General features: G+C 39.0%; 1 protein-coding gene across 13 annotated transcripts in view; it reads right to left on the bottom strand.

Annotated features, from left to right (window-relative positions):
- The window catches only part of anks1b (ankyrin repeat and sterile alpha motif domain containing 1B), an 860,133-nt gene that overhangs the window by 410,448 nt on the left and 422,002 nt on the right, over window positions 1–27,683 (bottom strand). For 12 of the 13 annotated variants that reach the window (XM_072241217.1, XM_072241218.1, XM_072241222.1 and 9 more), the window contains one exon: window positions 1,456–1,575. The exons of the other annotated variant lie outside the window; for it this stretch is intronic. In XM_072241217.1, coding sequence (XP_072097318.1) covers window positions 1,456–1,575 — 120 coding nt within the window. The remainder of the gene's footprint in view (window positions 1–1,455; window positions 1,576–27,683) is intronic. 13 annotated transcript variants of the gene reach the window in all.

Below are 27,683 nucleotides of genomic sequence, written 5' to 3'. Positions count from 1 at the left end.
CAGTGTTTGAGTGTAATGAATCTGGCAATAAACAATTGTCAATATCAATTTACTCCTATTGTATAATCTAGAATAGAAAAATATCCTGCTCCGCAGTCTAAGGCTACGTCCACATTACGCCAGATAATTTTGAAAACGAAGCTTTTTCTCTTTATTTTGACCCTCTGTCCACATTGAAACGGCGTTTTCATCCCCCAAAAACGGAGCTTTTCTAAAACACTCTCCAGAGTGTGTAAATTTGAAAACGATTGCAGCACGTTGTAGAGTGGACAGGGTAAACGGAGACATTTTAAAACGCTGTCATGACAACACTACAACAACAATGCTTTTTCTGCTTCTGCTTGGTACTGCGCAAGCACTGCCAGACAGCTGTTATAACGCACAGTCGGTGTGAACTGCGTGAGAGTTAAATTCTAAAGTGAGTTTCTTTGACTAGATCCCCTAAATTGATTTGATTGAGTCTATCTTTAAAAATATTAATGTCAGAAATACTGTGCAGGTCTGGCGGCAGAAGATTCCACTCTCTTGTTGATCTTGGGTAGAGGACGGCTTCATGTGTGTGTTGTTTACTTTATTGTCTACGTTAATTGCTTGTTTGGAGTTAAACATCTCCACATTCTCCACTGCTTTGCTGACTTTGTAGTCGTTTGTAACTCACAGAAACAGCTCGAATTCATTGTCTGTCTAAACGAAGAAGTCCAGTCTGCTTTTTCCAGCGCAGGTTTTCTTTGTATTCCTCGAAGACATTGTTGAAAACTTTCTTTCGCTGTTGTTGTTGGTACTCTAGTTTTTGGCCAATGGAAATAGCACAACACCGCCACGGAAACGTAAATATTATACTGTTTCCTCTTTGCTTCTTTTCTGTGGATGTGTCTGCGCATGCCCAGTAGGAGTAGATTCGCCCAAATATCCGTTTTAATGTGGACAGAGATATTTTGAAAAATGCCTAGTGTTGATGCCGGTCGTTTTTACTCGAAACCAGCGTTTTCAAAATTATCCAGTCTAGTGTGGACGTAGCCTAAGAGTAATGCACTGACACATCTCCTACTTCTGTTAACCTGCCTCATTTCCTAGGCCTGGGAAACTCTGCTGAAGTGGAGAAACAGTTGAAACAGTGGAAAATAAAGTCAAGTCCTAAATGCCACTGTGGCAACACTTGCCAGACAATTTAATTCAAAATCAAGGACTCCCACCCTCTTCCAAACAAAACTTTGTTAAAGCACCACATGGCCAACATTGATATGACCACATCAGATGTCATATCTTAGGTCGTAAAGCTAGACATCATTCTACAGGATTCTACTACCATCATACAACGAGATGTTAGCTTGTGTACAATGTAAATTCATTGTTAATCAATGGACACTTGAGATCTGTACATTTGAATGCAATGTATTCAGTCCTACAGTAACATAACCTTTGCCTGGATATAGCAGGCTGGCCATATTCCCTTACCTCTGCCCATAAGGGAAGGCGAGGCTGCTGGTGATGAAATGGAAGACTGAGGAGTGGGAACCGGACACTGCTTTCCTGGTTCTTCTGCTCCCTTTAGATTCATCTTTTGCACGATATAATCTGTAGATTTGAAAACAGCAAGAGACATGACAACCTGCTATTATATTTACCTTTAGTTGATAAAGTTTTATCTTTTTTTTTGAAACACTAAAGGAGGAAGGAGGAAGAATGCAGGTGATCCAGCCAGAATATCAGAATAATCTTATTGCCTTGACACTTCCATCTATTTCATGTCTTAGCATAAACTTTAACTTCCTGGTAGTTTTGGAATCTACAGACTTCTCTTTTTTTTTCAAACATTTTTATAGAAAATCTGCCCCCAGTGTGGAATGTGGCCATTCTGGTATCTTAAAACTGCATCAACAAAGATTGTGCATTTTTGTCATACTTCACTTTATATAACTCATGCTCCTTACTCATGGGAAGGATCTTCCCACATTTATTCCTCCATTTCAGTGAGTAATGACAATTTTAAGTCACTTTGATCTTGCATTTTATTTAAATATGGAAAACAAATGACCAAGCAACCATCAAATACATAAGGAATGTATGTCCCCTCTGGTGGTTTCAAAGACTTCTGCACAAAATTATTATTACGCTCCATTGTAGTACTGAGTGCTGCATTGCCCAAGGTAGAATGGTAAATTAAGGTCATCTTGATTTATTGCAATTTTTCTTGAAAGGGTAGCGAAGTTATGCACAGTATGCCGATTGGCATGAACCCCTATGGAGGGAGGGCTGGGGCGGGGTTCTGAGTTGGATGATCAGCCATGATCATAATAAATGGCGGTGCAGGCTCAAAGGGCCGAATGGCCTACTCCTGCACCTATTTTCTATGTTTCTATGTTTCTATGACAAGATTATTAAAACGCTTAAATGGTGATTATTACAATTCTTTTTGTGGAGGTTTGTTGTTTGCTGTGTCTGACATTACAATGACAATTGGAATTCAAAGGAGCTTCTCCGATTATGAAAGATCTGCTTTTGTATAAAGTGATGGATCAAAAAGACAGAGTGTGCAAAAGAGTTAAATAATTCATCAGAAACTAAAGAGTAGTAAGGGAGAAGATGAACTCAGCAGCCACTTTATTAGACGCCACCTGTACCTAATAAAATGGTCAATGAGTTCATGTTTGTAGCCTTCTGCAGCTGTTACCCATCCACTTCAAAGTTCGAAGTGTTGTGCACTGGTTTTTTGAGTTACTGTTACCTTCCGGTCAGCTGGTCCATTGTCCTCTGACCTCTCTCATTAACAAGGCATTTTCACCCACAGAAATGTTGCTCACTGGATATTTAATTGTTTTTCACACCATTCTCTGTATCTTTTTTGAGATTGTTGTGCATGGAAATCCGAGGAGATCAGTTTCTGATAGACTTGAACCACCCATCTGGCACCAACAATCATTCCGCAGTTAAAGTCACTTAGATAACATTTATGCCCCATTATGATGTTTGGTCTGGACAACAACTGATCCTCTTGATCATGTTTGCATGCACTTATGCATTGAGTTGCCACTATATGATTGGATGATTTGATGTTTGCATTAATGAGCAGGTGTTCAGGCATAACTAATAAAGTGGCCACTTGGTGTAAAATCTGATGTAAATATAAAACTAAAATATTAGATGTTACAAGTTCATTACGATATGATTATCCCAATGATGCTTCGACTATCTCAACTACAAACTTGTTAACATCTAAATGGGTAACAGATGATATGATTTTGCTAGCAAAGGTGGCTCTACTTGTAATTTCGCTACACTCTGATTTGTCAATACTCTGGCAATCATTTGACAGCAAGTATAACATTAAGATTAATTCTGAAATGATTAAATTTTATGAAGAGTATGAATCTTTGCCAAGGGAAGCATTCCAGAAGGGAATGGGAATTCCTCCAGTTAGATGACCGGTGGAGCAGGACTCTGTCCATATGCTTATGTCCAAACAGAACACACTTTATGTAGGGTTAAAATATAATCAAAAATAAAAGACATTTACTTAAATGAAACCCAGCATACACAAAATGCATTTTAATTGCGAATAGCATTCAAACACAAGCACATTCATACTTCAATTAACGTGTTCCCCCTACTAAAATGCAATTACATTTTGAAATTAGTTCTGATTATTTTTATCATTGGAATGCTGATTGAATTTACAAAGAAGCCATATTCCCTAAACCCGTCAAATACCTAAGATCAATTCAGATTTCATGTTTGAAGACATACAAACCCTAATTCCACTCTCAATTCTTATATTTGCCAAGGAGCTCAACAGAATGATTCTCTGTAATTGCAGAACACATGGATGAATAGAATAATCAATCACTTCTATTTAAAGATGCGGATTACACTTGATGATTATGTACTCTGACAAAAACCATCCATGAACCAAATATCTACATTAGCGAAACCATATACCTTGCCCTCTTCATCTATCCAACAACTATGCCTCCACTCACTCCATCTCTGATGATGTGTTTGCATAAATTCAGTTGCAAATTACATTTAGCCTGCCTATCTGTGACTCTAGGATCCTTCAATAAATGCATTAACTGGCCTCCAGGTGGCTACTTTTCCTGAAAATTGCTTCAATTTTTTTATTAACAAAATATATTTTATTCAAAAATAGAATTATTTACAATAAACCATTCAATGACTTCCAATCCTTTACAGACGTTTTCACTACATTCTATACATTTCCACACTTTCAGCCACTCACGTGGCACTCTGTTGAATCATCTTTACACACCATTGTTGAGGGGTATACTCCCCGCCACCCTCCCTTTCCCTCTCCCGTGGGAGAAGAACCCTAAACTGTGGTCCTTCCCCACCAGGCCCTTGTGGTGGCTGCACCAAGTTTCAGTGCGTCCCTCAGCACGTACTCCTGTAGCTGAGAATGTGCCAGTTGGCAGCATTCTGGCACGGACATCTCCATGTGCTGGTAGACCATCCATCAAGTTTTGGGCCGACCAAAGAGTGTCTTTCACCAAGTTGATGATCTGCCAGCAGCACCGGATGTTAGTCTCCGTGTGCGTTCCCAAGAATAGCCCGTAGATCAGAGAGTCCTATGTTACACAGCTGCTGGGGATGAAACGTGACACTAGCCCGTCCATCCTCCTCCACACCTTCTCCGCGAACCCACAGTGTGCAAAGAGGTGGGTTACTGACTCCTCCTCACTGCAGTGCTCCCGTGGGCATCAGGGTGTGCAGACGACGTCCCAGGCGTACAGGAGGGATCTGACTGGGAGGGACCCTCTCACCACCAGCCAGGCGAGGTCCTGGTGCCTACTGGTGAGGTCTGGCAATGAGGCATTTTGCCAGAAGAACGGGACAATCTGCTCAGGGAACCACCCCACTGTGTACATCACGTCCTTCTCCTGCAGTGCCTGCAGGACATAACGTGCCAACCACTCACTGCCTGATGGCCCTGTGGTCAAAGGCGTTGACCTGGAAGAACTTTTCTACGAAGGACAGGTATGCCGGCAACGACCAGCTGACTGGGGCGTTGCGAGGGAGTGGGGCCACACCCATCCTTTGTAGCCAGGGCGACAGGTAGAACCTGGGCACATAGTGGTACTTGGTGCCCACATATCCGGGTGCCACATACAACCTGATGCAGCCACACACGAAGGCTTTATCTCTACCTGCAATGCACTTTCTCTGTACTCTTAACACTTTCATACTGCACTCTGTTATGGCCTTATCTTGAACCACCTTACCATTGTCATGAATTGACAGGGAAAATCTAGCTGTGCATATGAGTGGTATGCAAGACCAGTTTTCTACTGTACATTGGTACATCTGACAATAATAAATCAAAATACCTTGACTAGCTTATGTCACAAGTCTAATTAGAAACTAAAATTTCAAGTGTCTAAAAATTTTACTCAAGAAAGCAAGGACATATTTTCAACAGCCGGCTTCATTGTGCATTACTAATAATAAGACCATAAGACAAAGGAGCAGAATTAGAGCATTTGGCCCATCATGGCTAGTTTGTTATCCCTCTCAACATCATTCTCCTGCCTTCTCGCCATAACCTTTGACACCCTGACTATTCAAGAACCTATCAACCCCCATTTTAATTATACTCAATAACTTGGCCTATACAATCATCTGTGGCAATAAATTCCACAGAGTGACTACACTCTCGCTAAAGAAATTCCTCCTCACCTCTGTTCTAAATGGATGTCCCTCTATTCTGAGACTGTATTCTGGTCCTAGATTCACCTACTATAGGAAACATCCTCCCCATATCCACTCTGCCTAGGTCTTTCAATATTTGATAGGTTTTTCATAAGAATTCCCTCCTATTCTTCCAAACTCCAGGAGTGCAGGCCCAGATCCATCAAACGCTCTTCATATGTTAATCCTTTCATTCTCGGAATCATTCTTATTAACCTTCTATGGACTCTCTTCAATACCAGCACATCGTTACTTAGATACGGAGCTCAAAGCTACTCACAATACTCCAAGTATGGTCTGAACAATGCCTTATAAATCCACAGCATTACATTCTTGCTTTTACATTCTAGTCATCTTAAAATGAATGCTAACATTCGATTTGCTTTACTTACCACTGACTGAACCTGCAAGTTAACCTTGACAGAACCCTGCAAGAGGTCCCCCAACTCTCTTTGCACCTCTGAGTTTTGAATTTTCTCCCTGTTTAGAAAATAGTCTATGCCTTTATTCCTTCTGCCATTTGCCAGTTCTTTGCCCCTTCTCCCAATATGTCCATGTCCTTCTGTGGACTCCCTGCTTCCTCAACACTACCTACCCTTTCACCTATCTTCATATTTTCTGCAAACTTGGCCACAAAGTCATCAATTCTGTAATCCAAATCATTGACATATAACCTGAAAAGAAGTGGTCCCAACGCTGACCTCTGCAGAACATCACTAGTCACTGCAGCCAACCATAATAAGAGCTGTCTTTATTCCCACTCTTTGCCTCCTTCCAGTCAGCCATTCTTCAATCCAGGCTCCACACACAGAATCTGGTGGAACTCGGCAGGCCAGGCAACAAATAGCATCATGGATAGAGATTTTGGAACGGGAATGGGAAGTGGAATTAAGATGGGTGGCCACTGTGAAATCCTGCTTTTTCCGTTCATGGCCTCCTCCATTGTCCTTATGAAGCCACACTCAGTTTGGAGTAACAACATCTTATATTCTATTTGGGTAGCCTCCAACCTGATGGCATGAACATTGATTTCTCAAACTTCCAGTAATGCCTCACCCCCACTCCTTCACCATTTTCCCATCCCCTTTTCCCTCTCTCACCTTATCTCCTTGCCCACCCAACATCTCCTTCTGGTGCTCCTCCCCCCTCTTTCTTTCTTCCACGGCCTCTGCCTCTCTCACCAATAAGCTTCCCAGCTCTTTACTTCATCCGTCCCCCTCCAAGTTTCACCTAACACCTTGTTTTTGTCTCTCCTCTCCCCCCACCTTTTAAATCTACTCCAGCTTTTTTCTCCAGTCCTGCCAAAGGGTTTCAGCCTGAAACATTGACTGTACTCTTTTCCTAGATGCTGCCAGGCTTGCTGAGTTCCTCCAGCATTTTGTGTGTATTGCTCAGGTTTCCAGCATCTGTAGATTTGCTCTCGTTTGTGATTCAATCCATCCTAGTATCTTTTCTGTAATACCGTGAGATCTTATCTTTTTAAGCAGCCTCAAGTGGGGCATCTTATCAAAGGCCTTCTGAAAATCCAAGTAAACAACATCTACTTACTCTCCTCTGTCTATTCTGCTTGTTATTTCCTCAAAGACTTCCAAAAGATTTGTCAGGCAAAATTTCCCCATTACTACCTCTCTCACATTATTTTCCAGTGATCCAATATCCACTCTCACCTCTCTTTTACTCTTTTATATCTGAAAAAACTTTTGGTACCTTCTTTTATATTATTGGTTAGCTTACATTTGTATTTGATCTTTTCTCTTCTTGTGTTTTTTTAGTTGCTTTCTGTTGGTTTTTAAAAGCTTCCCAATCCTCTAACTTCCCACTATTTTTTGCTCTATTATATGCCCTCTCATTTGCTTTTATGTAGTCTTTGACTTCCCTTGTTAGTCACAGTTCCCCCATTCTCCCTTTAGAATATTTCTTCATCTTTGGGATCCATCTATCCTACACCTTCTGAATTGCTGCCAGAAACCCCAGTCATTATCGTTCTGCCATCACCTCTGCTAGTGTCTCAATCAATGATGGCCAGCTCCTCTCTTATGCCTCTGTAATTTTCCTTACTCCAATGTAATACTGATACATTTGACTTTAGCTTTTCCCTCAGAAACTGCAGGGCGAATTCTAACATATTATGATCACTGTCTCCTAAAGGTTCCTTTACCTTAGATCCTTAATCACATCTGGTTTAATACACAACACCTTCTCCAGAATTGCCTTTACCCTCGTGGGTTCAACTACAAGCTGCTCTAAAAAGAATCTCACATGCATTCTACAGATTCCCTCTCTTGGGATCCTGCACCAACCTGCATCTACTTGCATATTGAAATCCCCAATGCCTATATTAATAATTTCCTTTTTACATGCCTTTTCTGTCTCCTGTTGTAACTTGTATCCCACATCTTGGCCACTATTTGGAGGCCAGCATATAACTCCCATCAGGGCATCTTTACTCTCGCAGTTTCTTAACTCTGGCCATAAGGATTCTACATCTTCCAATCCTATGTCACCTCTTGCTATTTTCAACTTTTACCAACTGAGACACCCCACCCACTTTGCCTATCTGCCTGTCCTTTCAATACAATGTGTATCCTTAGATGTGAAGCTCCTAACTATGATCTTCTTGCAGGCACGATTCAATGATGCCTACGAAGTCATACCTGCCGATGTCTAATATTCCATGCACTGCTTGCATTCAAATATAACATCTTCAGTCCTGTATTTGTCACACTCTTGATTATGCCCCCATGTTACATCTCAACTCATTCCACTGACTGCAAATTTGCTCAGTCTCACTACACACTGGTATACTAATTGCTCCCATTCTCAGCCCTACCACTCCAGATCCCTTCTCCCTGCCAAATTAGTTTAAATCCCCCCAACAGCTCTAGCTAACCTGCCCACAAGAATACTGGATCCTCCTCGGGTTCAGGTGTAACCCATCCCCTTCCTCAGAAGAGATCCCAATGATCCAGAAATTGGAAACCATGCCCCCTGCATCAGTTCCTCAGGGGCACCTACATTTGCCAAGTCTTCCTATTCTTACCCTCACTGGTGTGTGTCACAAGCAGCTATCCAGAGATTATTATCCTGGAGGTCCTGCTTTTCAGCCTTCTACCTACCTCCCTATATTCTCTTCTGGACCTCCTCCCTTTCCCTACCAATGCATGCCATGACTTCCCGCTGCTCACCCTGCCTCTCTAGAACGCTATGGACCTGGCCTAAGACATCTCTGGCTCTGGGAGGCAACATACCATCCAGATGTCTCTTTCACGTCCACAGAATCTCATGTCTGCTCCTTTGTAATGCTGGAACCAATGCCACTAACAACCCAAAAAACTTTCTGGGAGACTGTTTACATAGTGCACAGCAAGTGCAAATGTTGTAATCCAAATGATCCTGCTTCTTGAAAGGGTGCACTGGATAGAACCTTGAATTACATGCAATAACATGAAGTTGCCACACTATTGTACGAAATAGACATTTGCGAGTAAATTAACTATTAGCTGTGTTATATGATGGTTATTACTAAAACCTCTGGTTCCGAAATACAACTCTAAAAATGTGTTATCTCATTTAGTCAGAAGTTAATTTGTGCTGAAGGTATGGAAAAAATAAGCATTTTGACCTTTCTTGGCTCTCAATGAGTATCACTGCTTATCTCACAATCTACTCTTTTTTTCCCCCAAACTTGTACTTCCTCATTTTGATTTTGCATGTCTCTGTGTATTCTTCCACTTGACTTGTTAAAGAGCTGTGTCATCTTTTTTACTCATTTTCACTCATCACAGTTGCCCAGCACTATATAAGATCAATGCAAATCTTCGTTCAAAAAATATATGGGAAACTGACGGCAAGTGCTGCTACTTAATCAGACATGCAACGTCAGATAAATATGGTAAATTATACCCCTCGAATTGATTCTAATATGTTTTATTTTATTTCATTAATATTTACATCAAGGCATTGGAATCTCCCAAAAGCCTTGGATGGTCATGAGCCTTTTGATCTGAATTACGGAACCATGTGCACTAGGTAGCATATACTTCATTCCTCCGGTTGCCTCAGTAAACCAGCCAAGTATTGAATGTTTTTGTAAAGGAAACATATACTCTTCAAGATTTTTACTAAGGATAATTTTAGATTCAGATGCTTAAAATGTTAGAACTGCAAGTGCTGCTTGAAAGAGCAAGAAAATTGTCATTTTTCTTATTAGCTACCTGTTTCTGTCGTGGTTTCCCATTTTTCGGTGTCCTTTGATTATTTTAAATACACATTTGTGAGAAGCAATTGTCCTGAGAGTGGTGAAAGAATGAAGACGGAAACACAATGGCTTAAAGCAGGGGTTCCCATCCTGCGGTCCACATACCCCTCAGCTTAAAAAATTTGGGAGCACCGAGTTTAGAGTGTCTTTTGACTTACAGTCTGTGAGTGTATTCAAACTGTACATGAAAGATGGGAGAGAGGCAATGGAGCAAGGACAAAGCCTACTAGATTATCAAGAAGGTAAGAGCACAGTTGATCACTGGAATGAGCAGATGATGAAAATGGCTGGATTATGCTTGGCCTACGCTAAACATTGCGCTCATCTCCTGCACATTCCCCATGCTGCACAGTCCTTTCACACAGACCCACACAATCCCCTGTACTAGAGGTCTCCACTCCAGGACCTTCAATTAACAAGTTTGGTGACTGGGCCTCAGGCTGTAGAATCTGAGGCCCTGCCCTCTCTTGATTGAACCTAAGACTCTGTTAGTCACAGGTAAAATGTGCAAACACTTCACAGAACACTGGGGATCAGAAATGAACTTGAGTCGCTGAGATAACTGCACTGCCTACAGTGCACTGTGCTGACCCACAGCAGTTTAAATGGACGTAAATAATTAAAATGTGAAAATAACTTCATTAAACTGCTATAAATTGATTAAAAGCATGGATTACTGTGAAATAATCAAACCATTAACCCGAGCTTTACCAATGAAGCACAGTGATTCTCATTCAAATGGTTGGCATTGCTGACTATACAGTAGGCAGGGATGGCAAAAGGCTGATAGGTTGGATATAGATACCTTCCAGTTTCTCTCCTGAGTACCAATTGAAACTGCCAGTGCACAGAGTACAAAGTCCAGGGGTAGGATGGAAGGTCAGAGTTGTAAAATTAGTCAACCCTTATCATGGGCACTAGCCTCTGTAGTATCCAAGACACCTTCAAGGAGCGGTGCCTCAAAAAGGTGGTGTCCATCATTAAGGCCCCCCATCACCCAGGACATGCCTATTCAGGAAGGAGGTACAGGAGCCTGAAGGCACACACTCAATGGTTCAGGAACAGTTTCTTTCCCTCTGGCATCTGATTTCTAAATGGACATTGAACCCATGAATGCTACCTCACTATTGTTTTATTTCTGTTTTTGCACTACTTATTTAATTAACTATTTGATATGCATATATATACTTCCTGAAATTCACGGTTCTTTTTCTATATTTTCATGTATTGCATAGTATTGCTGCCACAAAGTTAACAAGTTTCATGACATATGCTGATGATTGTCAACCTGAAACCTGATTCTGAGGCATCTGAATTGCAGTGCACAGATACTCAAGTTCAAGGCCATCAGAGAGTGGGCTACCCCTTATCCATATAAAACAAAGAACAACACAGCACAGGAGTAGGGTCTTTAGTTCACCGTGTCTGCACCAACCATGATGCCAATTTAAACTAATCCCATCTGCCTACACGTGGTCTATATCCATTCATTCATTACCTGCATGTTCATGTTCCTATTTAAATGTTGCTCTTTGAGCTTGTAATGTGGCTCAGTGCAATGGAAAGTGGCAACTCCAGAAACGTCTCTGGTATGAAACAGAGCATTTCCACACAGTTACTGAGTTCACTCACATCACTGCCAGACCACAGGCTACCTTACATAAGGAGAAATTTACATTGATGTGAGCATGACGAACAGTTCCAGTGGTAACAAACCGTAATAGGATCCAATGGGAGAAGTGAGCAACAGGGATTTCCATTGCTGGGCTGAAAATGACTATCCCTGACATCGATGTATCTTTTGATCATCTGACATCAATGAACCCTAGTAAAACTAAAGCCAGTGAAAGAATTCTCCACTGTATGAAGCCGTATCTAGCACAAAGAACATGGCAGCTAGAGATCTAGACCTAGAAACTTTTTGATGCCTGAAAAAACACATCAGTCCTGAAGAAGGGTCTTGACCTGAAATGTTGATTGTTTACTCTTTACCATAAATGCTGCCTGACTTGCTGAGTTCTTCCAGCATTTTGTGTGTGTTGCTCTGGATATCCAGCATCTTCAGAATCTCTTGTGTTTATTACATCATTGAATCCTCTCACTAAAACACACACAATTTGGATGGACCAGCGCATATTCTGCAACAGGTGACTCCCATTCAGGATCCTCAAAGCCGTTCCACTGTTAGCAATGCACGAGTTAGGAATATGATAGAATACTCTCACTTTGATGAGTAGGACTCAGACAACTCACAAAGTAGATGTGTTCCTCAAACACCTCCCATGAGACTGACACCCAAAACCCCACTGTGCAATCAGACTTCCTGGTGCTGGGCCTTTTTTCTGTGCCTGTCGATAGCATCCTGATCTCTAACAAACAGCTATTATTTTCTAGCTAATTCAGATGGAGATTTAACTAGCAGGATGCAAATGACACCCAGGAGATACAAGCTTCACCTTTGTATAACAATCCCATTTAAAATTCCTCTTGTGACTCCATTATCTGCATTTTTTTTGCTGTAACTTCATTTTTCTTTGTTTTACTATTTAATCATAATTAACTTTCAACTTCTGCCTTTTCCCTTGTGGCTGATCTATCCACTTCCCTTATTATACCTTGTTCAACTCAGTGACAGGTACATATTAAATCCTGTCTGCTGTGATATTGTCAATCTTGCCCCAGTTTGATCATACATATGAGATGTCCCTTTTCTCCTTAAGTTTACAGGAACATATATTATAAATTATCAATAGTTTATCACTACCTAACATTCTTAATAATCTACACTCCTTTCCCTGTAAATATAATTTAAAGGACCTGTTCATAATGTTAATGTTAAGAAACAGCTTCCAGCTGCGTGGCAACCAATTAAAAAGTTATACCATTAAATTCATGTTTTTTGACTTGGCTAATTAGTTTAGAACTGCGTTGAATATATTGATTAGTATAATGAAGCAAGATGTGGAAAATATAAAACATGGAAAACAGAATGGAATACTGAAAGGCCTAGAGGATGTTTCCTATAGTGGGGGAGTCTAGAACCAGAGGGTACAGCCTCAGACAGAGAGAGACAGAGATGGGCAAGAATTTCTTTAGCCAGAGAATGTTCAATCTATGGAATTCATTACCACAGATGGCTATAGAGGCCAAGTCATTGGGTATATCTAAAGTGGAGGTTGGTAGGTTCTTGATTAGTAAGGGCATCAAATGTCAATGGGGTTGAGAGGGTTAATAAATCAACCATGATGGAATGGTGGAGCAGACTCAATGAGCCGAATGGCCTAATCCTGCTCCAATGTATCCTTTGTCTTATGGTCTAACATTTGACTTACTCAAAAATGTGGAAAATCCCCAAATTTTGCTTGGAAGCAGTCGAAATTTAAATTAGCCAAGTACCACACTTTCAACTTCTAATAATCAGTGTTATCAAATCTGCCAGATCCATTTTCGAACCTGGTGCTGCTATTTAATCTTGTTAAAATGGCTACCACTTTAACTTCCGAAAATACCTGCCTGCTATATAACCTGCTAAAATTTAGGTTGCAAGCTCATAAAAACTTGAAGTTTAAACCTTTTAACCTACTGAGCATTTAAGTAATAAAGCTTAATACAAGTGTACAAAAACATGGTTTAATAACAATGATATCTTAGAGGGAAAATATGGAATCCAGGCTTTCAAACTTTTTTTTTCTAAGAGGTTGAGCATAACTTTTGTTTTCATGAACAGATATGTTATTTTCTGCAGGATAAGGTAATTTATAAGAACCTCAGCTCAAGGCTAACCTGGCCTGTCATGTAGAAACAAACTATCATACACCACAAACCAAGCTACTGGATGAACTACACATTCTAGCAAGACATGATAATAGTTTACCTTTAATTTAAATATTGTCAGGAAGGCTTCCTCATCACAATATTGAATAAGCCAGAAGAGTCATGGTAAACCACATAAGGAACCTTGGTCACAACCAATCAGTTTGTTTGGTTGGAACCAATAAATTATTCACAGGATCTGTGCTGTAACATCAAACTCATTACAAATTTTCTGCTCACAGGCACCAAAGTCTATCAGGAATAATCAATCCATAAAACAGAAAACAAAATTAACCAACACATGTCCAGCTCTGTGCAAGAGATCTGTTCTTAAAATAAAACTACTTTGTGCCTATTTCACCTTGTAATCTATTACCTCAATTCCTATTAATGTTTAATTAAGTGTCATAAATTGTCTCTTTACTCCATTAACATTCAGCTAATATTCATCTACACAGGTTATAAGGTTAAAATCTAACACAACCAAGCTTAGCCTTGACTCAATCTGGAGTTGGATGCTAATGAGAAAAGGAGTCCATAACTTGCTCTACCTCCTCTCTGTGTCAAACTCATTATTATTGCTGATGAGGCCAAATACTGCTGTATCGTTAGCAAATTTAATGACATGGTTAGAACTGGATCTCGCAGTACAGTTGTTTGCCAGCAGTGGGCTGAGCCCTGGGGGTTGGGTGGGGAGGCATGGTCAGGTGGCCACCAGTGCTTAGTGTGATGGAGCTACAGATGCTGCTGCCAACATGGACTGTCTGAGGTATATCTGTCCAGAAGTCCAAGATCCAGATACAGAGGACAGTTTACCCATGTTTCCGAGGAAAGATCGTTTTGCTCGGTGAACTGAAGTCAATAAACAGCTTCCTGACGCAGGACTGAAGCTCCTTCAGTTAGTCCTGACGCAGGGTCTCGGCCTGAAACGTCGACTGCACCTCTTCCTAGAGATGCTGCCTGGTCTGCTGCGTTCATCAGCAACCTTGATGTGTGTTCCTGATGCAGGAGACATCATTCTTCAGGTGGGACATATATTCAATTTTCTGATTTATAAAAGCCAATGTGCCAAAAACTCTCTTTATGATCCTATCTGCCTGTGATCTACATTTTGGTGATGTGTTTTGGGGCCAATTGTGATGTGGTGCTTTGCTGAGGTTCTGAGTGAAATCTGCAGCCTGGAGGCCAAGAAGCTTAGAGAAGGGGTGCAGCGAATGATTGATTCCATTTCTCGCTGATCTCACTGATTAAAGCATCGAGGAAGACTGAAATCGAGGGCAAGAGCGGAAGGCAAACGGATATGCAGTACCATCTACCTGCGAGTGACCGGCCTCTCTATCGCTTTCATCCGTTGCTCCTGAAGGAAGGTGTCTGCATTTGAATGGTCTCTCTCTCCCTCTTGCTCGATGCTGCCAGAGGATGGTGCTGGAGTCCTGGGTCTTGGGCAAGGTTTAATTGAGGTGGTTTGTGGACTGCACTCTATAGTTCACATTATGATCGCCCCATTTTTGGTGTTATTTTGTGCCATTTTGCTTAGCACGGACAGGCTCTGTGGCCTAAAGGTAACAAACCACACAACAGTAGATTGAACTGAAAGGAGCTGAACTGAATATCCCTGGACTGTTTCATGTTTTGTATGGTTTTGGTGTTTTATATTCTGTGTTTTTTGTTTTGTTTTTTTTTCTTGCTGCTTGCACGATTTGTTCCTTTTTCAAAAATGCATTGGGGGTCAGATGCTTTTCTTTGAACAGGTTCCATGCTTTTCTTCTTTGTCTGTATGTGGGAATATGAACCTCAAAGTTGTATACTGCATACATACTTTGATAATAAACATACTTTGACCTTGAACCTTTGAATCTATCTACATGTGATACTACTTTCAAGCAATCATGAATCTGCATTCCCAGAGTTAAAGGTAACATCTAAGTGGTCGTAATCCAGTGAACTACTTACAGACAAAAAGAGAGTGTCCACGACTCCACCCATTATTTGTCTCTATCAAAAATAAAGATTTTGTTTAATTACTGCCCCGATTGGCTCATACGTTTTTCAACACTACAGCAGTGACTGCACTTTAACATTGCCTTTGTGACATCTTAAAGCTATGGAAGATGATATATAGACATAAGCTTGTCCTTAACACAGAATTTACAACACAAATAGTTTTTTGCTAATGTTTACATTGTACAATAAGCTCCCAGACTTCTTCATACAGAGCTAGAACATTAAACCTCATTTATTTTTCCATCTTCCCTAAAGTGGCCAAAACTAGTGATAAAGTTTAAGGGAATGGGGGATTCTCAAGATTCCTGTAAACAATGGATTCGGTACTGACTCTGTCTGCGACTGCAGTGTGTTTGAATAATGTCTCACAGCTGCTTTCTTTGGAGCAAGATAAGGATAAAGTTCACCCAGATCGACATAAGATGTCTCTGGGCTTTTCACACCTTTTGATTTTGACAAAAAGCAGTACCTGATGGAAATTAGACAGATCATTCCTTTCTTAATTAAAGCACAAATTTGACAGTGGTTCTTATCTTTGTCATTAAGTTGTGGCTCCAGCAAACCAGGTAGGACATTCTTTTCTTTAATTAATGTGGCTGGAGTGTTTAACAAATTGATTGTACTTTTGTATCAATAGTCCATTCACTTGGCCGGAATAGTTATCAAACTGATTGTTCTCTGTATCAATAGTCCATTTACTTGACCGGAATAGTTATCGAACTAATTGTTCTCTGTATCAATAGTCCATTGACTTGGCTGGAATGGTTATCAAACTGATCGTTCTTTTGTATCGGTGGCCTTATAACTTCTGACAATTCTGACATCGGCCAGTGAACTTGTAGAACTGCCGGGGAAATGAGAAAGGGTCTCTCCCTGATGTTGGGTCCAAGTTCACTCGCCGACTGAGCTCGAAGAAATAAACGGGTGAAAAGATAAGTAACGATCTTTTTGTGCTGTCGTTATTTGATTCAGCAAAGTTACGTTTACACTAGTTCTTCCTTCTTGTAACTTAACTCCACATCCTAACCACTCAATGGATGGATATTTTTTCTCCTACATCCCCCAGTGAATTTACTGAAGTCCTGTGGGATTTTTTGTTCTGTCACCATCTAGGGATGACCACGAAATCCATGCTCTCTTCAATACTCGCCTGATTTATAGTGCTCTTCCTTCATCTTTTCTAGGGTCAACATCATACAACCATTAGAGTGACAATTCTAAAAGTGAACAAACGGATTGGCAATGAAACTCAGTTTACTCTTCAAGTTCATTAGTCACCTGGTGAAAGTGGAGACCTTTCTAAATCCTGTAGATCCTCACAATTGAATCGTTTCCTACACAACGCTTTTATATCAACTTCTAAGTTATATATACAAACTGACTATTTTCTGCATTAATTTCACCTTGTTTTGAATTTAATAGTCTATCATTTTATCATCTATAATCTACACTTGCAGCTTCCCCCAGCAGACCTACAGACTATGTTGATTGTTAATAAAATGAATTTCACTGTATGGGACACATGACGCTCACAGTAAACACAAGCATGGACTCCCAGGAAAACAAAACTGTGGACACGTACCACTCATTTAACCTATCCATTCCTAAACTAACCCTGTCATGATCATTACACCCACCATTAACTCAATCCCAATCTGAAACTGACCCAATGATTTTAATTTTCTGTTTTCTGTTAGTTAACCACCTCTCTATCAGTGCCAATAAATTACCCTCAAACACACTTCCTCACAGTTTGTGGAATAATCTTTTATGTGGCATTTATCATGTGCATTTTGGAAATCCATCTACTGAACACTTACTAGATAATTCTTTCCATTACTGTCCAAAAGTTATACATTGCCCAAGATGCTGTTAGCCTTTCAGCTAACATTTACTCTTCAAATTCACCATCACATCATCACTGATCAGAAATCCATTGTTAAATGCACTGTAAAAATAAAATACTTACAACTGTTGTAACAGATGGAAGTCTTCACAAGTAAGTTACAAAATAGGAAGGAAATCATTGTTCTTATTTAGTAAATTATTCCAAATGGGTGACACGGTAGTGTAGCAATTAGAATAACGCTATTACAGAGTCAGAAACTGGGGTACACTTCATGCCGCTGTCTGTAGGAGTTCGTGCATTCTCCCCATGACTGTGTGGGTTTCCTCCCACATTCCAAAGATATATGGGTTAGTAGATTAATTGAGTGTAACGGAGTGGTGCAGGCACATTGGGCCGGATGGGCCTGTAACCGTGCTGTATCACTACATAAATAAATATTCCATTATATCTTTCCTGTGGGCATTCTTTTCAGATTGCAGGAAAAAAAAGTAATATTATACTTGTGGAAAGTTTTCATTCATCTCGACTATCCCACTACTTAATAAATTGGTACGGTTACTCTTGCTGACTCACCTTTTCCATGAAGCCTCCTTTAAACAAGATGTGGCGAATTTATGTAAAACAATGTATTTATGTATATTTAGAAATACTTAACTCAGGTCATTCACTATGTAAGATCTATAATAAACTATATTTAAAAGAAAAAAATCTTCCTTAAAGTATGATTGCTTCTGTGAAGAATTTTCAAAGATCTATTTCTGCACCAAGAATATTTCTAAAATATTGCAATTGAAGTTTATCACCACAATTATGGACAATATATTTCAAAATGAAATTTCAGCTAAAATTAGTATTCCACAGGAAAGGTTCAATCAATCTGTAACTGTACATTCAAGCATGTATTTGCCCAATGGCTGTCAATGCTGCTCTGTTTCCAGCCACAAGGAGGTGTGCAAAGCAGGTTAAAGCATTTTGCATGCTAATTAGAAAAAAATATGCAAGATGTCATTACATCACATTTCACTCACAAGTATGTTTACTAGGAGCCTTCCAATTGAAAAAGCTGAAAAATGTGAGAGCAAATTTATTTAAATCCTTGTTTGCACTGACTTGCAGATATAATTTACAGGGCAAGAAAGCAAATGGTGTATGGGTTTATGAGCAATAGACTGGGGAAGGCACTGACAAATATTTTAATATTCTTCTCTTTGATCACTTTTCAGTTTCTGCAATTCAGGAACTCCCCAAATTTGCTCTCAGATTGAATGCCATCATACACATAAAGTAACTGGAGGCCACAAGTTTAGGATAAGAGATAAGGGATTTAGAAGGAAGCTGAAAATAATTTTTCACCTGGATGGTAGCTGGAGTAGCTAATATCAAATTCAATGTGGGGAGTGCCCCAATTACTATATAGGAGAGATGGGGAGAAAACTATCCACGAGACTACATGAACTTCAGCTAGCCGTAAAAAGACACACTCCTCTGTCACTCATCTCACTACATGAAGGCCAAGAAGGACACAAGTTCTTCAGGGAAACTACAAAAGTCCTGGCAGAAGCACAAAATAAGAAATCAAGAGACTGCTTAGAAGCTTGGTTCTCAAGGGAAGACTCTATTAACAAGCATATTGAACTGGACGCAATTTACGAACCTATGCGTCTGCGGGATCTGGACCAAGAGGTGAACCGTGAACACCTGAAGGACCAACGCTCACAATGACCAATAACCAGGGATATGGGTCAGCGAAGATCACTCAACTATCCAGTCGGCTGGGGCCCAGCGGAGACTAGTGGCCAGTACGATAGCCAACAAATCAAAATAACGAGTCAGATCAACATAAACACAAGCAGTCTGCAGAAACAACACTCAATTGTGCACTGATGATGTCACCTCAACTGGTAACAAAACATTTGTGACCTAACCTCCAGGATTAGTGAACAACCCTAAAGCTACCAACCTTCTCTTTCATTTCATTCAATACAATGCCTGAGTCAGTGGGAGAGGCAGGTACTCTCACAACATTTAAGGAGCATTTAGATGAACATTTGGAACACCAAGGCAAAGGTGGTCTTCACATGCAAAGTGCCAATAAATGGGATTCATATATTTGAGTACTAGAAGGTCAGCATGTTATGGTGGGCAGAAGAGCTGTTTCTGTATTATATCACTCCAAAACTGTGTCACTGATTCAACAGTTTCTAAAATACATCCCTCAATAATTCATTACAATTCTCAACTTAGCTGACAGAACCTGTGTTCATTCATCTCATTTTTGTTATTGATGGGTTAGATTGACATACTTGTCCATATTAAAACACTTAAAATAATCAAATATTCTGGTTGAAATGTTTCCAAGGATGTGATAAAATGCATTACAAATTTCACTAGTGCTTTATTAATTCAAATCTCTATCAGAATCAGGTTCGTCATCACTGACATATGCATGACGTTTTTTTTTATTTTGTGGCAACAGTACAGTGCAAGACATTAAAGAAATCTTTTTGGCCCTTCATATGGTTATTAATAAATTCTCCACACATTCAGCAAAAGGGACCCTGGTTAAGGAAGTACCAAAAAATCAAATTTAAAAGTAACTGTTCAGAGAATTTATAACATTGAATAATTCAGAATACCTAATTCCTTCAAGACATCAATTTTTGTCTGTTACTAAATGAGGCTTGTTTTTTTATTGAAGTACATTTCTTCAGTTAATTAACTAAGCTGTCAGTAACATGCTGGGATCTTCTTTCTGGGGATGATTACCTGCTCAAGCAAATTATTGCTCACTCCCGGGACACTTAGTATAACTTACAACATGCTTCTACATACAAGCACATCAGCACAACTCCCAGCTCTACTCCTTACTCAGAATTATGAAGCTACTAAAAAACAAATAGTACAGCTTGCAAGAGAAAATTGTACCTGGGAGTGATTACAAAACAATTATTTGGTCAACTGGTTTGAGCAACATTACCAACGATAACTGTGGAATTTTTAACCAAATCTGATACTTTATTGAAAAGACAATGGGGAGGCTTGCTCATTTATTAAAGTTGTAATTAATAGACTTCTATCATGCAGCTTGGAACTGGTTTTGCTTTATTCAATGTTTGATATGTTAAATGTCTATAATGCGGATCCTTCAATAACTTCACATTTGTCAATCAGTCTGAATTACAGGAAAGTATGGCCAATACAGAAATTTTGATAAATAATTGGTTTGTGTTAATCCTCTTTATCAACTGCAATGATTCCAATAAAGTGGAAAAAGCAGTAACAGAAAATTACTTTGAAAATATTTTTGGCATTTCTCTATATATAACCACAGATGACAACAGTTACCTGAACATTAAATGTAAAACCAAGCACAGATAATGGCTGCACTGCATAACTATTAATAAGAATACTTCACTGTACTGTTGACCTCAGTTACACTGATTTCTCTAGTTACACCTATTAATTTGAAGATTTCAATATTATCAAGACTATCCTGACCTATAGTCACAAGAGCTTTCATCATTCAAACTTTCTTCCAAGTACTTATGCCTTGCATAATTGTACATATATAAGAAATTAAACCATTGACTACTTAGAAAATGGACTGAATAGACTAATTACTAAAATCTTTTCCTGGGAAACATTACAGTCAAGGCATGAGAAGTAATGTCAGCTCTTTGATGATGATGATCCACCGAAATGAATTCCCACACTATGTAATATTTTACAAATTAACTCGATCCACAAGCTAAGGTTTAATTTTTCAATATGTAACCTTCACCTGACATACCGATTGAACTAGTTAGCCTGGTGCTTCAATACAGCATCTTCAACCTCATCTCTCAACTAAACTGAATTCAGCTCAACATTGCTTAGGCAAATCAAAATCTATTTCAAATGAGGCAATAGGACCCCTCAAAGTTTTGTCTACAATCAGCTAAATGTTCCACAGTTCCATTTTCTGTTAGCAGTAGTAACAGAGTTACATCATCAAAGTTCAAAGTAAATTTATTATCAAAGTACATATATGTCACACTATATAACCCTGAGATTCATTTTCTTAAGGCATACACAGCAAACATAAGAAACAATAAAATGAATGAAAGACCACAGGCAACATGAAAAACAATCAGTGTGCAAAAGAGAACAAATGGTACAAATACAAATAATAATAATAATAATAAATAAGCAATAAATATCAAGATGAAGAGTCCTTGAAAGTGAATCCATAGGTTGGGGAAACAGTTCAGTGATGGGGTGAGTGGTTATTCCCTCTGGTTCAAGAGCCTGATGATTGAAGGGGACTAACTGTTCCTGAAGTTGGTAGTGTAGGTCTTGGGGTTCCTGCACCTTCTTCCTGATGACAGCAACGAGAAGAGAGCATGACCTGGAAGGTGGATATCCCTGATGATGGATGCCGTTTTCCTGCAACAGTGCTAGATGTGCTTAATGTTGTAAATAGCTTTATCTATAATAGACTGGGCCATATCCACTACTTCTTGTAGGATATTGAGTTCAAGAGCATTGGTGTTTCCAAACCAGGCTGTAATGCAGCCAGTCAGTATACTCTCCACCACACATCTACAGAAGTTTATCAAGATTTTATATAACATGCTGAATTTTCACAAACCTCTAAGAAATTAGAGGAGCTGCCATGTTTCCTACATAATTTTATTTATGTACAAGACCCAGGACAGTTCCTCTGAAATGATAAAACTGATAAGTTTAAAGTTGCTGACTCTCTCCACCTCTGATTCCCCAAATGAGGACCTCTGGTTTCCGCTTTCTGAAGTCAACAATCAGCTCCTTGATCTTGCTGACACTGAGTAAGAGGTTGTTGTTGTGCACCACTCAGCCAGATTTTCAATCTCCCTCCTATATGCTAATTCATCACCACCACTGATTTGGCCATTGAGTCAGCAAACTTAAATACGAACTGTGGACTGAACGAAGTATCTCAGCTATGGGATGACCACAGAAAAATCATTACATTCTTATTCAACTGAATTCTTAGGATACCCTAAACCAAACATAATCTATTTTTATGCTACAGTTACAATTCAACCAGCTTTGAAACTATGCTCAAAGCAGAAGTGATTTAGGTGGAGAAGTACCATCAGTATAAAAGGTCCACATAACCCATGAACATGAAGATATTGCAAGCATTAATACACAAATACTTAAAATCCTCACACATTATTATCATTATTCATCATTACTTTATAAGTTGCAGCACGGTCCTTTATTTGAAATGATATACTGTTTCTATTAAACCTGATGAAAGTTAACTGAATATTAATCCGATATTGCTCACATGAATTTTCAACCTGGTGTCTGTTGGACTGGAGTAACGGATGATATAAATTGAAATATTTTCTAGAAGACGAAAAAAATATATTCTCTGCAAAACACTTTTGTTGTTGGTTTCACTCTTAATCTAATTTCCTGTACCTTCCTTGCCTCAGCGCTAGCATTTGCACATGCCATGCTACACCGGTAGCTCTCAAAGTAAAAAAGCTTTCTGTAAACAGACACTTAAAGCTCAAAGAAGTAAGCTTTAAATCTGGAAACTAGTCAGTTTAGTAGGCTTTGAGAAAAAATAATCTCATATAGAATTAATCGTTACTTGGAGAAGAATGGACATAAGTGAAAAATGAAACTGTTAGAAGTAACTTATATTTTATTCACAGTTTTCACTTTGTAGATTAGGAATATGTAGCTTTTGTTTTGTATGCAAATTTTCAAAAAATATCTGATGAACTTATGAACAAATTTAGAACCAATGCGGAGATCAAATTGGCCAAGGGAGTGAAAAGGGAGAAATAATGAATGGTTGCTTTTCAAACTGGAAAAGGTATTTAGATCATTGTTGGGATTATACTTTTTGTATTGCATATTAATGCACAAAAGGGCATGACTTCAATGTTCACATGTGACAAAAATTTCACCAATTGAATAAATAACAGATAGGTATTTATATATGGGACAATATGGTAGATCAGTGGTTAGTGCAATCTTTTACAGTGCCAGCAGGAAGATTGGGGTTCCATTCCCACTGCTGTCTGAAAGGAATATGTACATCCTCCCTGTGATGCCATAGGCTTCCTCCAGGTGCTCCAGTTTCCTCCCACATTCCAAAGACATACAGGTTGGGGTTAGCATGTTGTGGGGATGCTGTGTTGGTGTCAGAAGCCTGGTGAAACTTGTGATGCATTTCACTGTATGTTTTGCTGTGACAGAAGGACGGTACATATTTAAGGTTTTTGGCATGATTAGAGAGGGCATATTGCAAAGAACACAATTAATGTTCGAAATGTACATTATAACAGATTCATAACCATGTTCCAAAACAGATAAACAGATAAATTAAGAGAAATAAAACATATTCGTGGCTATTGGAAAAGGAGATGAGAGTGAAGTTGTTTGGGTAATTCTACAAAGAACCAATATGTCACCAAGGCCCAAATCACATTCTTATATTCTATAAAATCCTATAGCACTATGAAGAAAAGCTACATCTCTGCATAATTTTTCCTTGGAAAAGACCACAAACAAATGCTCAAACTTCTTAGGATATAGAGTTGGACAGTACTGCACAGGTGTCTATGATTGAAAAGATAAACTATGGATGGGTACTCCGAATTCTGAATAAGCAAAAGTAAACATATATATTTTTGTCACAAGTAAAAGAGACCATTTAAACAAGATGATTGTACTGAAAAAAAAAAATGCAAGGCCAAAGCCAACAGATCAGATAGCTGGAGATGACTGGGATGAATCAGAAATACCAATTAGACTGGCAGGAGGAACAGCTGGCAGATTGGCATGGGTTGTGCAGACTTCAGTAAACGAGCAACCAAGAGAAAAGAACAGGGAAAGACAGGGCTCACAATCTTTTATTTTCTCCTCAAAATTATGCATTAGAGGTGGCAAGAGACAATCTTACGTAAGTGGAAATAATTGTAAATGCATCTCACAGACAAGAATATGGGTTTATTACAAACACCTTTAGTAGCTTGGTGTTTGGAAACTGGAAACTCAAATGGAAAGCTGTCATCACTTGTAGAGATTATACGTATTCAATCCCTTCCATGCTCTTCATTACCATCAACAAGAATATGCTTGCAGGTACCCATTCTGGCTGCTATTTCAAGTTAATTATATTGATTCCAAACTCAAACAACTCCTCAATAGTATGTCCTGCTGTAAAACCACCAGGTTTTATAGTAGTTATAATAATAATAATATGTTATAATAGTTAGATTAAAACAAAACTTAACAGTTTAGCAAATAAAAATAAGTCTTGAATGGAAACATTACTTTCTTAGTATAGTTCATTAATGATCCATTTATAAAGTCGGCAACTTTAATGTGCACGAATTAAGATATATTACCTGTTTATCTGATTATTTCAATAATGTCAACCCATCTATTGGCAAGTCCAATTACAGCCTAATAGGCACCATTTTCATTTTAAGTGTTCACTTACCATGTAAACTGAATGCTTTAACTAAAGTATTTTTTTGTCAAATAAAATATGCTCCGATTAATATGTGGGATTGTTACACTGGTATAACTTGTGCAATCTTATGTTATGCCTAAACAGTAATCTAAAGTGAAATTCAAAGGAAAACAAAAGAATGTAGGATTAGATGGAGGTCGTGCAGCATAATAACCTTTGTAAATATTTTGCAATACTATTCAAAGGTAAAGTGATTAGTTTTATTTGTCAAATGTACATCGAAACATACAGTGAAATGCATTGTTTGCATCAATGACCAACATAATCGGAATATACGCTGGGGGCAACCCACCAGTGTCACCGTGCTTCCAGTATAGTGTGCCCACAACTGCTATGCTATCCCACTGAGAAGGAACTACTCAAATTTTTCAATAATACTTTTGCCTCAATCTATATTTCAGATACTGACTAAGTGCAGTTACTAAAAAAATGACTAAGTTATTTGCCAATTGAGTGTTCAGTGAGTAACGGTCATATGCTCTGTGCAGGATATCCATTAAACAATACCTGGAATTAACTTTAATGTGGACAGCTTCTGCTGCATGGAAAACAGGATTTCAGGAAAGTACAGATAATTTTATAAACAACTTTGTTTTACAAGACAGAAGTAAGAGTTTTAATAGACTTCATACCTTAGATACAAATACATGAATTTTAATAAAGAGCCCCGGTAATGCGACCACTGATGCCAGGCTAACAATCTCTGAAAAATATTGATAATGGCTGGATCACCCATCTTGTAAAGACACTGCCCAGAAGAAGGCAATGACAAACCACTTCTGTAGAGAAATTTGCCAAGAACAATCATACAACATGGGAAGACCATGATTGCCCATGACATACAACATGGGAAGACCGTGATTGCCCATGACATACAACATGGGAAGACCATGATCGCCCATGACATACAACATGGGAAGACCATGATTGCCCATGACATACAACATGGGAAGACCATGATTGCCAATGACATATAACATGGGAAGACCATGATTGCCCATGGCATACAACATGGGAAGACCAGGATCACCCATGACATACAACATGGGAAGACCATGATTGCCCATGACATACAACATGGGAAGACCGTGATCACCCATGACATACAACATGGGAAGACCGTGATCACCCATGACATACAACACGGCACATAATGTGGATGGTGACAGAAAGAGAAACTGAAATGATGTTTCAGGACAAAGATTATTTTTTTCAGAATGACATCAAACTGAAATATTAACTGTTTCTTATTCTACAGATGCTGCCTGACTTGCTATCTGGTTCTAGCACCTGCTGTTTTTATTTCAAAATTTCTATCAACTGCATTTATTGACTTGCACTTAAACAGAAAATGAGTGCTCAGGGTTTTATGGGTTTGATATTCCACGAAAAAAATTGTGATAGCATTAATAAGAGGGATGTCCTATCTGTCAGATTAAGATAAGAGAATTACACCTCCTTTTACACCCCACTACTAAACCACCTTGATTTACACCTGACAGCTTCTCTATTGAAAAAAATAAGCTAACCTTTTTCCAATATGGCTACTTAAGGATGTTCAAGGTCACCATCCCTTCACCATTACCCACTAAACTTCTTCCTGCAGTATTATACACTGCATAGAACAGCATATCTCATGAAATAGCCTGTAATCATTTCTTTTAATAAACATTGATTTAAAAAGAGGATTTAATTCAACACATTATATGGACCATAGTACAGCACATGTGCAGGCCCTTCACCTAGCTATGTCGATGTTAACCATGGTGTCACAGTCTGCACATGATCCAGTCCCCCCATTTCTTGACTGTTCTTGTGCCCATCTAAATGCCACTTAAGCATCTTTTTCAACCACTGTCACCACCACCTACAAACCCACCACACCCAACTCCTCGACCTCTGGCAACACATGTTCTGTGTCAAAAATGGATCGAACACATCTCATATTAATATTCACCCTCTTGCCTTAATATTATTTACAGAACTTAAAACCATCAATTCAGCTACGCTCTGAAAGCATAGCTTTTATTTTGAATAACTCTCGATGAAATGAAAAGAAATTAACCAGTAAGAATTAGGGATCTTGAAAATGACCAACAGCCTTCAAGTCAAAGTTGGTGATAGAAGTCAAAGATTGTCTGAATATTATAAGCAAGTAAATTTATTATCCATGTACATACATGTCACTACGTACTACCTTGAGGTTCATTTTCTTTCAGACATATACAGGAAAATAAAGGAATACAATAGAATTTCTGAAAAACCATCACAACAATATTGCTTATTATTGTGGTAATAATTGTGGACATTTAACTACTGTGCAGTATGTGAAAAAGTCTTGGGCACATGTCTATAGCTAGGGTCCTTGAGGCTTTTGCAGAGTACTGTAGTTATTTTTATATATTGCATTGCCACACAAAAAAACAAAATTCATGATAAATTGAGTGATGATAAACCTGATTTCGATATGGGTCTCTTTTATGGACTAAGAGTGGGAAGAGGGCAGAGAGAGGAGAGTCATTTTTGGGAGAAGG

Source organism: Mobula birostris, chromosome 23, assembly GCF_030028105.1.
Source record: "Mobula birostris isolate sMobBir1 chromosome 23, sMobBir1.hap1, whole genome shotgun sequence".
In the NCBI taxonomy this organism is placed as follows: domain Eukaryota; kingdom Metazoa; phylum Chordata; class Chondrichthyes; order Myliobatiformes; family Myliobatidae; genus Mobula; species Mobula birostris.
Note: the sequence above shows the minus strand (reverse complement) of the source record. Positions and strands in the feature narration are given on the sequence as shown.